Raw genomic sequence first — 15,521 nt, 5'->3', positions numbered from 1 at the left:
TTTTAAAGAGTTTTACCCAACATATCCGATGTTTTAGAACTGAAAGATTATACCAATAAAACACAAATCTTTCTATTATAAAATGCCGTGATTTTCAAAATCATGCAATTAAGGTACAGTTATATAGTGAATTATTTCATACCATTATGAAATTTAGTATTAATATTTTAATTTGAGGTTTTCCTTAGAAATAATGTATTTAAAATTCAAATTACAACATTTATCATTTTGTTGCTGTTATTGTTATTGTTATTCTTATTAACATCAATGGGGTTTGAACACCAGGCCTCAGCTTACTAAGTACTTGTCAATTACTTGAGCCATGCTCCTAACCCTTTTTGAATTATCTTTAAAAGACAAAATGTTGGAATTTGCCTTATAACTTTAAAAAACTCTGCATGTATTTTTGAGAGCACTCAAACTCATGGTTTTCTTAGTAATAATATTTAAAACAATATGCAAAAACATCAACTTAACAATCATGTTTAGAAATTGACTTCCAAAGTATTTTGTATAGACTGAACCTGAAATAACTCAACCGGACGGTGGAGGATCTGAACTGTTTCCCCAGTAAAGCTGGCTGGACCAAGTATCTACTTACTCACTTGGACACCAGAGGCTGACAATTCCTAAAGGTTTAGCCAGGGATGGTCTTCATAGAAACCAGGCTTTTAAGGTTATTTGTCAGACTGGAAAGGATGGGTGGAACAAAGGCCAGCCAATGACCTGGACCTGACTAATGAAATTTTACACACATAGGAGTAAAAATAAATAGATAAAATAAAATAAAAGCGAAGTACTGGTGGCTCAATCTGAGGATTGTGGTTCAAAGCTAACCCAGGGAGGAATGTCTATGAGACTCTTATCTCCATTTAAACACCAGAAAACCGGAAGTGGTGCTATAGCTTAAAGTGGTAGAGTGCTAGCCTTGAGTGAAAACAGCTCAGGAACAGTACCCAGGCCCTGAGTTCAAGCCCATGATTGCCAAAAATAAAAAATAAATAACATTGAAAAAATCAAAGAGCCCAAATCCATCTCAACTGTGCTTTTTTACTGATATATTTTCTCTGAAGACATTTTTTGAATGTTTACTATAAACTAAGCAAATAAGAAATAAGGAAATATATTAATAATATTTATACAAGTAAAATTTTGCCATAAAGTAGTTGAGGTCTTTTGATTTTATCATTTTAATTGTCCGTTTTCCCCCTACTTATTTGTAAGAGTTAAGAGAGTACTCACATGTCCAAAATAATAACGACTTTAAAGTTTACCTTAAAAATTACCTGGGATAATAAAATGGTATAACTTTTCCATCACTCTTTTCATGAGTTGATTGAACTTTTTCATTCGTGAATTTGCATCACTGAAAAAATCTAATTTTGACAGACCAGCTTCCAGGATATAAATTCCAATCTACAAAGAATCAACATAACAATAGTTTCAATTGGAATATACCATTCTTTCTTTCTTTTTTTTATTTTGTTTTTATTTAGTAGTTAAAATGTTGCCCAGTGTCTAGAAGATATTTAATTTGGTGCAATCCTCTCTATCAAATTGTGCTATTATTTCCTGAAGCCCTTGGACTCCAAGTCAGAGGGTTGTTCCCTATGCCTGGATCTCAGTATATTTCCTGTATTTCTGTCCAGTATGTCAAAAGTATACTTCTTTATAAAGACGTAAGAAAAAGTGCCCTTTGGCATCATCATTTTTAAAGGTATACACACTTTCTCCACATAAATTCACTTTCAGTAATGAACTCACTCTGAAAATTCATGTGTCTACCACTGAAGTGAAAAATACTTCCCTAACTAGAACCAAAACATTCAGTTCTCCATACCAAATCAACAATACCTAAACCCGATAAATATCAGATTAGAGAAGAGTGTTGAAATGAACATTTCCTGAAAAAATTTTAATGCCCCGAGTAGGATTCTTATGCATTGTTAGGTTTTAGAATTGCTATGAGTAGACATGTACAGAAAAATAGAATTTTATTAAGTACCTTGACTAGTGAAACGACGTATTTGAAATTAAGCAGTTGAAATGCCTAATTTGAATACTGGCAGTCAGTGTTAGGAGCTAAATAAGCTTTCAAAATATTTACTTAGACTCAAAGCTATCAAGCAAAATGGAAAGCAGTGCATATAAGAGCGCCTAGATAATTATAGGTTTTTTGTTTTTTGTTTTTTTTTGCCAGTCCTGGGCTTGAGCTCAGGGCCTGAGCACTGTCCTTGGACTTTCTCAAGGCTAGAGCTCTACCACTTGAGCCTCAGCACCACTTCTGGCTTTTTTCTATGTATGTGGTACCGAGGAATCGAACCCGGGTCTTCGTGCATGCTAGGCAAGCTCTTTAACCACTAGGCCAAACTCCCGGCCCCTTATAGAAGTTTTTAATGGTGGACAGTAAGTGTTAAGTTTCTTTCATCTCTCCAGACTATTTTGATTCCCCAATCACTGAGATTCTCGATTCTTTTACTAAAAAAACAAGAATCTACCAGCACCCACAGGAATGTGTGACAAAGACTGAGTTTCATTATTGTTTTACCTGGAGATGGCTTAGTACAATGATGACAAATATTTAAACCTTTGCAGAAATATTGGTTTTTCAGGGGGGATGGATTCTTACAACTCTGTGTTACTGAGTTACAATTCTGGCACTTATACTCAGTAAATATAGTTGGTTATACAGTTACATTGTCTAGGAAGAATTAATGGCAATTTAATGCCTCTAAATTTTCTCCTTTTCTCTGGTCAGTTCTGAAACTATAAGTCTACTGAGTAATTTCCCTTTAAAACTAGCAAGAAACAAAGATTAACTGGTGTTTTAAATTCTGTTTTCTTTAAGGTTAGCATGATGGTATATTATCTCTTTACAAAGTACACCTACTTACATTATTTTATTTTTGAATACAATTCTTTAAGAAAAGAACAAGTATTACAATTTCACATGGTAGAAAAAAAAGCTGAAATTAGAGCATTTAAATGGCTTAAACCAAAGTTTAAGCCAAGATTTGCAACATAGCTGGCTGGTAGGTAATAAATGGCAGAACCTAAAAGAAATAACAAATCTATCTACTTATTTACTGAAAATCTTTTAGGTACAGTACTTCTCTAGGTTGTGGAGATTAAAAAAAATCTGCAGTTTACAAGGGGGGATATATCTGAAATGTTAATATACTATTAAGTGACCAAAACAAAAATCAAAATATATATTAGGTATTCTGGTAAAGATGCATAGCATGAACCAGGCGTCTAGTAAAAGGTCTTCATGGGACAAATAATCTCTGAAGAGAATGTTAAAGAATGGCCAGGAGGTAGTATGGGAAGGGAGGGGAAGAATCCAAGCAGAAGGATCTGTGAAGGCAAATGAAAAGAAGCAGAAATATAAAAGAAGCAGCAGGATATATGCAGAAGACAAATCAATGTAGGTTTTCAGGGACAAAACATTAATAGAATAACAAAAGGAGTTTCCAGAATTCATCAAAGAAGCCCCCCCCCCCGCCCCATGTCAGATTAGAAAGATCCCATTAGTTTGGGAGGGGTGGGAAGAGTGGCATTCATATCTTCCTGTTCCTAAAATAGAGTAGATAAGGCAATTGAAAATGAAAGACAGCAAATAAAAAAGGGACAAATGATTCACACTAAGAGGAAGAGACGGTAAGGACCAAAACAAATCATGTAGAATAGACAGAAAAGAAGCCTAGCTATAATACATAGTTTTTATAGTTTCAGAAGCCCAAAATAAAATGTACTTTGAAGCTTAACGAGGACAGGCTTACTGCTGGGTCTTCAGATTTACCTTCTTAACTACTTTCAAAATGAACTGCCAGTAAAGAACCATAAGACACCACAGAAATTGGCTACCTTGATCATGTAATTTCCTTCCGGTTTTTGGTAAAGTTTTATTCTTCTCTTCTTTTGCAGCCATCCCAAATCTTCTAATATCTCACCACTGAAGGACGATTCCACTGGAATTCCCTTGTCACAAAATCTGATTGATTCTTTAAGTCTCTTTTCCTGCTTCTCTACATCTTCACCTTCTGAATGAACATAGATCAGGAACTGATTAACTGACTCAGAACTCATCAATGTAAAACTCATTCCAGAAAAATCTTCAATTAAATTGTGTTCAGGAAGAAGCTGAAGGGTGAATTCTCCCAAAAGTGCCTTCCAAGAAGTATCACAGTGATAGGGAGAAATCACAACATTCAATTTTACAGACAAGGAGGAAACAGTATCAATAATTTCTTCTTTCTCGGTTGCTTTAGAGCTCAGCATTTCTGGACACCTCCTCTTAACTCTATGAGCCGTTTCTTCTGGGGGACTGTCATCTAGGCTGATACTCCTGGCAGGAGAGAAGGCAGCAGGTAGGCAGGGATGCTCATCATCAGTCAAGGTGAGTGGCTCATTCCTCCTGTCCTCCAGCATGTTCCAACGAAGCTGCTGCTGCTTCTCCTCATCCACCTTCACTGGAGGAGCACGTTTCCGCCGGCTGCTCATCTTCACGTTTGTAGTTGATAAATGTTAATGCTAGAAGACAAATGGGCATCTGATAGTGGGCACTGAGAGGGACTTTTTAACACATATGCATGCTTACACAAGAGATGCAGCATAAATCACAAAATCTTCAGGTATTTTTTTTTGTAGACACTGACAAGCTAGTTCTGAAATTTATGCTGAAAATGTGTACAATTTATAAGACATATCAATTTCACAAAAGAGGGGAAAAGGTGAATGAATTACACAATTCTAAGACTTACATAAACAATAATCAAACCTGTGTGGCAACAGTGCAATGATAGGCTTACTGACTAATAAAGATGGTGTCATGGTGTCCAGTAACAGAATCACATGTACAACCAATTGATTTTTTTTTTCTGTGCTAGGGAATGAAGCCTGGGCATTTGTGTGTTAGACAAGTGTTCTACAACTAAGTGACATCACAGCTCTAGGGAATTGACTTTTGAAATGAAATCTTAACTTTTACTTCGTAACACAGTAAGAATTATTTCAAGAGTCAGATGCCAGTGGTTCACATCTGTAATCCTAGCTGCTCAGGAGGATGAGATCTGAAGACTGAGGTTCAAAGCTAGCCTGGGTAGAAAGTCTCTGATCTCTAATTACCACGAAAAAGCCAGAAATGAAGCCATGGCTCAAGTAGTAGAACACTAGTCTTGAGAAAGAAAGTTTTGACAAAGCCCAAACCCTGAGTTCAACCTCCAAAGCCAGGACACACACACACACATGCATGTACATGCGAATTAGAACACGCACACACTCCAACAACAATAACCCTTCAAAATAGATCATAAACAAAAATACAAAAGCTAAAAGGATAAAAAATGTAAGTGACATTGGATTAGGAGAGGGCATGTAAAACTGTAAAACAAGATTCAAAACTAGAGAGTAAGAAAATGAGAAATGAAGCTTTCTCAAAATTAAATACTTTTTTGCCTTCTTATCAGTATAATACTGTTATGGAAATAAGAATGTAAGCCACAGATGGGTAATACTAGCAAAATAAATATCTGATCAAGGATCTGTTTACAGAATATAAAAAGAACTTTTAATAAAAGTTTCCATAAGACAGATAACCAACCTTACTTTAAAACTGAGTAAAAATTATTAGTACATTTTTATCAAAAATGATCTATAAATGGCATATAAGCACATGAGAATATCCTCACCAGTCATACTACTGAAAAACCAACCCACAAACCACACACACTAGAATGGTTAAAATTTAAAACACTGAGGGTGTGCAGCATCTGGACTCAAACTCTCAAATATCCTTCACAGTAGTCACTTTAGAAAACCTGTCACTTTCTAATAAAATACCTTCAACTGGTAAATAAATATATTGTGGTATATGCATTCCATGAATTATTGTTCGATTATAAAAAGACACAAACAAGCCAGGTGCAGTGGCTCACACGTGTAATCCTAGCTACTCAGGAGGCTTAGATCTGAGGATCAAGGCTCAAAGCCAGCCCAGGCACAAAAGGACCTGAGACTTATCTCTAATTAACCTCTAGAAAATGGGAACTGGGAATAATTTCAGTGTTTCTGAATCTGCACAGGTTTGCTTTATACTCACTAACCAAACAACAGACTAAGGCCTCACATCTAAAATATATCAACAGCTCAAAAAATGGAATCACTCCAAAACTAATCTCCAAAGAAACAACCATCCCATTAAAAGATAGGCCAAAGGCTTAAAGGAGTCTTCTCTGAAGAAGAAACAAGAATGGCCTATAGACACGAAAAAATGCTCGACATCTTTGGCCACAAAAGAAATGCAAATCAAAACAACTCTAAGATTCCACCTCACTCCAGTTAGAACGGCCATGGTCAAGAAATCTAATAACAACAGATGCTGGAGGGGATGCAGCCAGGAGGGATCACTACTACACTGTTGATGGGAATGCAAACTCATTCAACCACTATGGAAAGCAGTATGGCAGTTCCTCAAAAGACTAAACATAGAGCTCCCCTATGACCCAGCAATTCTACTACTTGGCATTTACCCAATCATCCAGAAACAAGGACATACTAAAGCCAATAGCCCAACCATGTTCATTGCAGCACTATTTACCATAGCAAAGATATGGAACCAACCCAGATGCTCCTCAGTTGATGACTGGATCAACAAGATGTGGTATTTACACACAATGGAATTCTATGCTGCTGTCAGAAAGAACAACATGGCCCCATTTGTAAGGAAATGGAAAGATTTAGAAAAAAATCATATTAAGTGAAGTAAGCCAGACTCAAAGGAACATAGGCTCAATGGTTTCCCTCTTTTGTTATAATCAGTAGAAACCTTGGGCTCTCCTAGCAGAGATTTATAATAGAGCAAAATCTATGAAAGGACCTAAATGAAAGGCCCTCCAGAATATAGAAACAAAAGCAATATAATGAGTGATTGTTGTCCTTAATGTACTATGTTATCTCTCATCTCTTTTGCTGTCCCTTGGTTATCTCATATTGTTACAGTACTTCACCTTGTTATCTGATATACTGGATATATGTACATTTGGTTATTTGAAGTCTGATAGGAAAGGGGGAAAACACGAAGGGGGGTGGGGGTGGGAGGAGGGAAATGGGGACTAAGACATGAGAAAGGATATCAATGTATGTGAAGTAATGCACCCTCTATCTGGTGAATATAATGTAATCCTTCTATTAATTACAATAAAAATATATGAAAAAAAAAAGGAACTGGGGATTGGCTCAAGGGTAAGAGGTGAAGAGCTCAGGGACAGGGCCCAGGCTGAGTTCAAGCCCTATGACCCACAAAAATAAAATAAATAAAAAATAAATAAGTAAATAAATAAATAAAATAAATAAATAAATAGATACAAACTTGATCCACAGAAGGAAATAAAAGGTTACAAGAAGTGGAAAGAGGTAACCGACAGCAAAGGAGTAAGAGGGAAAGATTTGGAAGTACAGAATATCCACGCAGGGTGCTTATGTGACTGCAGACTATACACTGTCAAAACTCAATGAACTATATTGAAGATTGCTGAATTCTATTAAATGTAAGTTATGTATTAATAAAGTTGATTTAAATAGACAAAGACTGGATGCATGAAGGGCTAAACAGATGTAAGAATATACAACAGTGATAATTCTGAAAAAATTGAAAAACCTAGGTAAAATAGAGAATTTCTAAACAAGCTACAAATGAGCAAACCTGACAACAGAAAATCTGAATATCCTAATAACTTACCTAACTGAAATCTGTCTCCCTTCCTTACTGACAGAACTCAGAAACATGGTTGCCTGGACCTAAAAGGAGAGTGGTTGTTCTAAACAGTCTAAGAAGTAGTTTCTACTACTGGTTAAACCCAATCCAGTAAGGTAGTCAAAAGTTCAATGTGAACATTTAACTTTGGATAAGTAAAATGAGATATTACTAAAAACTCAGCTCCTCAGTCTCACTAGTCCCACTTCAGGTGCTTATTATTATATGACTAGAGGGTGCAAATATCTGTAGGAGAGTCCTAGGAGAGCTGTAGGTGTGTACTAATTTTGAATGGCAATTATTTTTTTCTCTTTCTTATTTTATTTTTTTCTCATATGTTTTTTATTGTAATTAATAGAAGGGTTACATTATATTCACCAGATAGAAGGTGCATTACTTCACAAACACTGATACCCTTTCTCATGTCTTGGTCCCCATTTCTGTTCCCCCCACCCCCACCCCTCATCTTATTTTCCTCCCTTCCCTATCCAACTTCAAATAACTAATCAATATACAGATACAGATAACCAGGTGAAATATTGTAACAATATGAGATAACCAAGGGACAGCAAAAGAGATGAGAGATAATATAGTACATCAAAAACAATCATTATATGGCTTTTGTTTCTATTTTCTGAAGGTCCTTTCATTTAGTGTCTTTCTATATGGCTTTAAGTATCTAGGTTTTGTTCTATTGTAAATCTCTGCTAAGAGAGCCCAAGGTTTCTACTGATTATGACAAATGAGGGAAACCATTGAGCCTATGTTCCTTTGAGTCTGGCTTACTTCACTTAATATGATTTTTTCTAAGTCTTTGAATGGAAATTCTTAAATTTAACTGCACATTAGGAGAACTTTCAAAAATCCCAATGTCTAGGTCATATCACAGCCAATTAAATCAGAATGTCTGGAGTGGGCTGGTAATACATTAATTACTTTTCAGGTTTCTTAAAATATTCCAACATAATGCCAAGCTGGAGAAACATTATAGAAAATCAGTCACCTGCTAAGTCTGTTTTCCTGTGGAGTGCAGTGGCTCACGTCTGTAATCCCAGCTACTCAGCAGGCTGAGATCTGAGGATCAAGGTTCAAAGGCAGCCTGGGCACAAAGGACCTGAGACTCTTATCTCCAATTAACCTCTAGAAGACAGAGAAGTGAGAAGTGTGGAAGGGGAGCTTGGCTCAAGAGTAGGGTGGTAGCCTTGACCTGAAGAGCTCAGGGAAAATACCCAGATCCAGGGGTAGCGCGCTAGCCTAGAGCTGAAGAGCTCAGGGACAGCGCCCAGGCCAGTTCAAGCCCCATGACCCACCAAACAAACAAAGGCTGTTTTCCTTCCTAAGTGCAGAGTACTTGTAGTCTCATGACTAGTTCCAGCCAATGGAATGTGAGTCCAAGTAATAAATGCCACACGTCTTAGTATTAAATTTGAACAGATCTTTCAACACATTCCTTCCACACTTTATGCTGTTCACTAGTAAATTATGCTACCACGATTTGCACATCTCTTCTGCTGCTTGCTTTCCCTCTCCATTCGTCTACTGGAGCCTGCAGGTATTTGCCAATACTAGTAAGTTGGACAATAGTAAATACAAGGATTTCAATTGAGCAAGCCTTCACAGAAACAAAACAAAATACCTGGTTGATTCTTTCCCTAAGGGATCTCTACCTAGGAATAACCTCTCAAGTCTTGGCAACTGATATTCCTGTTAACTGTATGTTCTACAAACATCCCACATCCTCCATGTCTTTCTATCTATGGATCATATTTTGATGGCACTTTCTCACTTAGTATCAGTGTTTGGATGAAAGATACTATGAGAAGTTTTCTACTGCTCAGTATCAGTGTTTGGATGAAATGATAGTATGTGAATTGAAGTTTTCTACTTAGACCACATTTCCACTGTCCTGCATTTTGATGCATAAGGCTTTAAGGCTTTGCTTTCTTTCTTTTTTTTGGGGGGGGGGGGTTTGAACTCAGCCTGGGTGCTGTCCAGGCACTCTTCAGCTCAAGGCTATCACCCTACCCTTGAATCAAGCCCCACTTACCATTTTCTAGACATTAACTAGAGGTAAGAGTCTCAGATCCCTTTGTGCCTGGGCCAGCTTTGAACTATGATCCTCGGATCTCAGCCTCCTGAGTAGCTAGGATTACAGGCGTGAGCCACAAGCCCAGCTGTAAGCCCCTCCCCACTTTTTTTTTGTGCCAGTGCTTGAGCTCAGGGCCTGATCACTATCCTTGGACTTTCTCAAGGCTAGAGCACTCCCACTTGAGCCTTAGCACAACTTCCGGCTTTTTTTTTTTTTTTGTATGTATGTGGTACCCAGGAATTGAACCCAGGTCTTCGTGCATGCTGGGCAAGCAATCTACCACTAGGCCAAACTCTTGGCCCCAATAAGGCCCTTTTTTGTAAAGTGCCTTTTCATACCTTTCTGCCAGTCACTTTCCCCAGTCTTCTTGGAAAAATCTTCCATGGCACACTGTTCTACATTAATACCAAGTGCTACAGCTGTTAACTCAGGACAGTCTGAAAGCTGAATGAGAATACTGTAGAAGGACTAGAACTCTATTTAGTATTACATTCCCCAAAGGCAGATGAGTGGCATGATGCAAATGATACACAAAATACTACAAAACAAAGATCTCTAAATCCCTGAGTATCTCCTCTCACCTTAAGAACACTTTACTGACATCTCTTTTTGTAGAAGTCTTTTATCCACATTCTAGAAGACTAGACAACAGGAAAATGTTCTTTAGTATTCCTGACTCAGAACACAGAAAAAAAAAAAAACCTGAACAAATGTATCTTTCACAGAAAATAATTAAAGATTGCTAAAAAAGCAAATACAAAATGTGAAGCTATTGAAAAAATACTAAAAATGCATATCCATTAAACTTAAATTCAGTTTTTTCTTCCTGGTCTGGTCTGGATCTGAATGGTCCCAGGGAAACTCATGTGCTGAAAGCTTGGTTTCTGTCGCAGCAGTGTTCAGGGGTAGGTGATTGAATCATGAGTCCCCTGACTTCACCAATGGATTAACACTCTGGTGAACTGATTAACAGTTAGGAGCTAATTGGACGGAGCACATCAGGGGTGTCAGGCCCTGCAAGGATATACCTTGTTCACTCTCTACAGTTTTGTTTCCTAGATGCCACCAGGCGAGTAGTATCCTCTGTAACATGGGCTGGCCACTAGGATATTTTGTGTCAACATGATCCCAAAAGCACTGAAGTCAGTCAACCAGAGACTGAAACCTCTGAAGTCATGATCCAAATAAACATGGTTTTCCTCAAGTATCTTGCCATAATGTCCAACATATCCTAGATTACTGTCTCTTTATGAAAAGATCTACCCAAGTCTAGAATCATAACCTAGTGCTAGACCAGGATTTACACATCTGCAAATCTACCTAAGGCACTGGCTTCAGCAAACAAGTCCAGTCATTACCAGGGACTGAAAGACCCTGAATGACCTGGCATTACCACAGTTCCCCCTTTCCCATAGAGAAAACTCTGGCAAGGTGAAGTGTTTTCTTCTATTGAACTTCAAATTACATGAAACTGAAAAGCAGCCTTTTCAGTACTAGACAACAGTTTGCTATTTCCTCCAAATCTCTGTAGCCTAAGTTTTTTTTTTATTGTAATGTATAAGAGGGGTTACAGTTATATTTGCCAGATAGTAGGTGCATTACTTCGCACACATTGATATACCCCTTCTCATGCTTTTGTCCCCATTTCCCTCCCTACACCCCCTTCCAATCATCTTGTCTCCCTCTTCCCTTTCCCATTTCAAATAAACAAACACATATACAATATGCCAGGTAACAAAGTCAGATACTGTAACAATGAGATTAACCAAAGGGCAACAAAAGAGAAGAGAAGTAACATAGTACATTAAGAACAACAATTACACGAGATAAAGCTCTTGTTTCCATATCCTGGAGATCCTCTCATTTAGCCTCATCCTATAAGGCCTTGTGTATCTAAGTTTTGCACTATTGTAATCCTCTGCTAGAATAGACCTAGGTGTGTACTAATTATTAACAATGAGGGAAACCATTGAGCCTATGTTCCTTAGGGTCTGTCTAGCCTAAGTTCTTAATAAAAGGTTTGTTATTTTGGATTGGGCAAAACAGCATTCTTTATTTTTATTTTTTGTCGGTCATGGGGCTTGAACTCTGGGCCTGGGCACTGTCCCTGAGCTCTTCAGCTCAAAGCTATTGCCCTACCCCTTGTGCCACAGCACCACTTCCAAAAACAGCATTCTCTAAAAGTTATTTTCAGCCATCACTTAGCTGGTGTTTCAAAGTTACAGGAAGTGTAGGTTATCGAGTACAGACACAATTTTGCAATATTGCTCAGACAGCACTGCTTCTGGCAGGAATAGGTCTTTGTGATGAAAGGATGGATATAATGGATCATTTCTATTCAAGGGAGTATCATCACTCCTGCTATCGCCCACTGGGAAGATTAAAAATAGCAGTGATGACTTAAAAATCAGTGTTCTTTTTGTTCAAGGTAAGACTCAAGCGCATTTAAGTACAAGTAGTAAAACATCAAACATTTAGAAATCTTACTTGCTAATGTCAAGCCTCTCGACTAAAATAAAAAGGCACAAAGCTTAACGGCTATCATTTGATCCACAGGGCTATCTGACAGGAGTGGAGGGGGCGTAAATCGTCAGATAAAAAAGCACATCGTCACATTCGTGCATGCATGAATCTCGCCTTCCGGCAGAGTCAAGATGCACACACAACCTGGCAGGGTGGATGTGGATGTGCATGCAATTTTAATCCGACTCCAACGGTAAGGGCGAACTTTCAGGGAGATTAAATGAGAAGCGTCGGCCTTTTCGCAGAGGGCACCCAGCCAGCACCAGGGCGGCCGTCCAGTCTCCAGGCTCCGGGGGCGTCTTGGTTTTCTTCTGAAATAATTCCAGAATGATTCGGCGAGGCAGGGCAGAGCCGGGCCGGGCCGGGCCGAGCACCCAGGCCAGCCAGCCCCAGGACGAGGCTCGGCGGGCTCCGAGGGCCCCGTGGGCCTCGCAGGCCTCTCCGGCCCCAGGCCCCGCGGGGCGGGCGGCGGGGCTCGGCCCTGGTCCCCGGAAAGCCGCGGCGCTCCAGAGGCCCGCACGTCTGAGCTGGGGAAGCCGTCCCCGAGACTCCCTGTCATACTTGGGTTTCCCGGGCTCCCCGAAGACTCCAAGTCCCGTCGCCAGGGTCCTGGGGGAGGCCCGAGACATCTTCCTTCCTCAACCTTTGACCTCCGACCTCCCCATCACCCAAACGCCTACCTGGCTGGCTCGAGTCTCTCTCTCTCTTTCTCTTCGCCGTCCTCTGAAAAACCCCTGCAAAGCCCGAGAGGGAACTTGCCGCCGTCCGAACGTCCGACTGAGGTGGGCACGCGCGCCCGGGGCAGGCTGAGCTGGGTTTCCCCGGGTGCCAGGAAACCACAGCGCCCAAGCAACCGCGTGCGCGCCGGAGCGTGGGGTCACGGTGAACGCGCACGTAAGGCAGCCCCACCCACCTCCTCCGTGGGTGCTTCACGACGCTCCCCTGCGCAAGTCCATTCTGCGGAAGAATACCTTTGGAATCTCGCGATAGCTGGGCTTCTCACACTCACTATTAGCAAAGACAGGATTGGCTGATACTCCGGAGGAGGCGGGACACTAAACAAACATACGGACGTGCCTCTCCCCCCCCCCATGAGGGGGCGGGGCTCCGGGGGGCGGGGCTCCGGGGGCGGGGCTTCCCTGGAGAAGACGGAGTTTGGTTAAATCTGACTTTAATGAACAGGTAGATCAGACGATTCTCCAAAAGCTTCTATTTTTGTTGCTTTCAGAAATCAATCATGCAGTACAAATGAGCCTCACTCTCTCAAAAAAAAAACACTCAAAGTTTTAAAGGAGAATGTCAGTAAATATTTTAAGATTAGGGAAAAGCTCCCTGTTTTATGATAAAGCTGGACCTTCAATATCTCAGGCTATTTTCCTCCTCTACCTCTCTCTCTTCTATTCACTTCCCCTTGCTTGTTCTCTCATTTCAATCATACTGATGCAAACTTGTCCAAGATGGCACATGATTTTCGATTCCCTTGCAACCATCCTGTCTTGGGGACTGCCTTTCAATCTCCAGATAAGAAATGAAGATAGCCTGGAGCTGAAGAGCTCTGGGACAGCGCCCAGGCCAAGTTCAAGCCCCAAGCCCCACCAAAAAAAAAAAAAAATTGTTCCAGAATGAATTACAGTGCCCAAGTATACTATTAAAATTGTGTAGTGTTACCACAGAGTGCAATGAAGAAATATGAGTATAGAAAATCATACCAGCAGGGGTTATAAGCCTTGCCGAAACAACTGTTATCAGGTCAAGCAAACAACAAAAATAATAAATGGGGTCAGAAATAGTCTGTAGAATCAGGAGCATGATCTATTATGGGGCAAAAGGTGTAAAATCTGAACACCAATCGTTATGTGAAATGTTCACTGTTTTTCTTCAGGCTAGCACATAATAAACTTAACCATTAACTTTCAGTTTTATTTTATTTTTCTGGGTGATGTTTCAGGTTGGATTTATTTCAAATATAGAACAAAGTTTGGTCTGTCTCCCTTGGTACAAGATCAACCTACAAACTGAAAACTAAGGCCCTTCTGCCTTTCATCACTCCTAAAATAAAATTTGTAACCTATGTTCAAATTGTTGTACTGGGCAGAGGTGTGGGGCGGGGTGGGGGGGGGCTTGGCCTAGTTTTTGACTAGCATGCATGAAGACCTGGGTTTGATTTCTTGGTACCACATATTCAGAAAAAGCCAGAAATGGTGCTGTGGCTCAAGTGATAAAGCTATAGCCATGATAAAGCCCAAGGACAATGCTCAGGTCCTGAGTTCAAGCCCCAGGACTGGCAAAAAAAATGCTGAACTGGATAAGAATTTATGGCATATGTGGAAGGTAGGAGTGAGGTTAAGTTTGCTGTGGAAAGAAAAAAAATTATATTCAGTGTTCATCAATGAAGGCAATATCCTCTGAAATATTCTCCTCCATTTGCTCTCATTCTCCTAACCCAGATAATACATTTCTCCACAAACAATATTTTTTATTCAGTTTTGTCAATAAAGCTTCAGGACTTCAAAGCATAAGAATATTGTAGATGAATCTTTTGATACTTATGATTTTGAGTAACTATTTTTATGCCATTTTAAGACCTACATGTTAAATACCATTTTAAGCCAAAATACAAGGACATCATACTTTCATTATGAACTTCACACCTTAAAACAAGCTGAATTACAGTGGTGTTAGAGTTGAATGAGGCTTAGCAGGGAAGGTGGCATGTTTCCAAGGCTTCAGTCCTCTAGAAGGACAGCACTCCACAGGTTTCAGCACTGGTTTAGGTCAGTTCTTGGAACAATAGCAAAATCAGACCTGAGTACCATTTTCATTCAACCCTGCTGAATTTCCCAACTGTTCCTGGTTCTTTTACATGAAAATTAAATACCTAAAACTCTCGATTGATATAATCATAGCATCTGATGGCTGGTTGTGTCTATATGTCATAACAATGCCACTTTTAAAATTATTGTTCACTTTTAAAATTGCAACTAAAACTATCTCTTTGGATCTCAATATTGAAAGGGCAATAGAAATGCAGACACCTGTCTCAAGGGTATCATGCACTGGAATACACTCTTCAATCACATAAGAAACAGCTTTTTTGTAATATACAGAGGGGGAAATTGAAGGTAATAGAGAATAGAAAAGAAAATATTTTCTTCT

General features: G+C 39.4%; 1 protein-coding gene across 2 annotated transcripts in view; it reads right to left on the bottom strand.

The window, feature by feature from the left end:
- Positions 1–13,150, bottom strand: part of Shprh (SNF2 histone linker PHD RING helicase) — a 55,310-nt gene extending 42,160 nt beyond the window's left edge. For both annotated transcript variants that reach the window (XM_090338000.1, XM_090337999.1), the window contains exons 1-3: positions 13,046–13,150; positions 3,868–4,533; positions 1,287–1,416 (exon numbers count right to left, since the gene is read on the bottom strand). In XM_090338000.1, the coding sequence (XP_090194126.1) occupies positions 1,287–1,416; positions 3,868–4,503 (766 nt within the window). In that variant the 5' untranslated portion in view covers positions 4,504–4,533; positions 13,046–13,150. The remainder of the gene's footprint in view (positions 1–1,286; positions 1,417–3,867; positions 4,534–13,045) is intronic.
- Positions 13,151–15,521: the final 2,371 nt, after the last annotated feature.

The sequence above is a fragment of the Megascapheus bottae genome, chromosome 8 (assembly GCF_031878675.1).
Source record: "Megascapheus bottae isolate mThoBot1 chromosome 8, mThoBot2.hap1, whole genome shotgun sequence".
In the NCBI taxonomy this organism is placed as follows: Eukaryota; Metazoa; Chordata; class Mammalia; order Rodentia; family Geomyidae; genus Megascapheus; species Megascapheus bottae.
The sequence above is the reverse complement of the archived record's forward strand: the minus strand, read 5'-3'. Positions and strand labels throughout refer to the sequence as shown.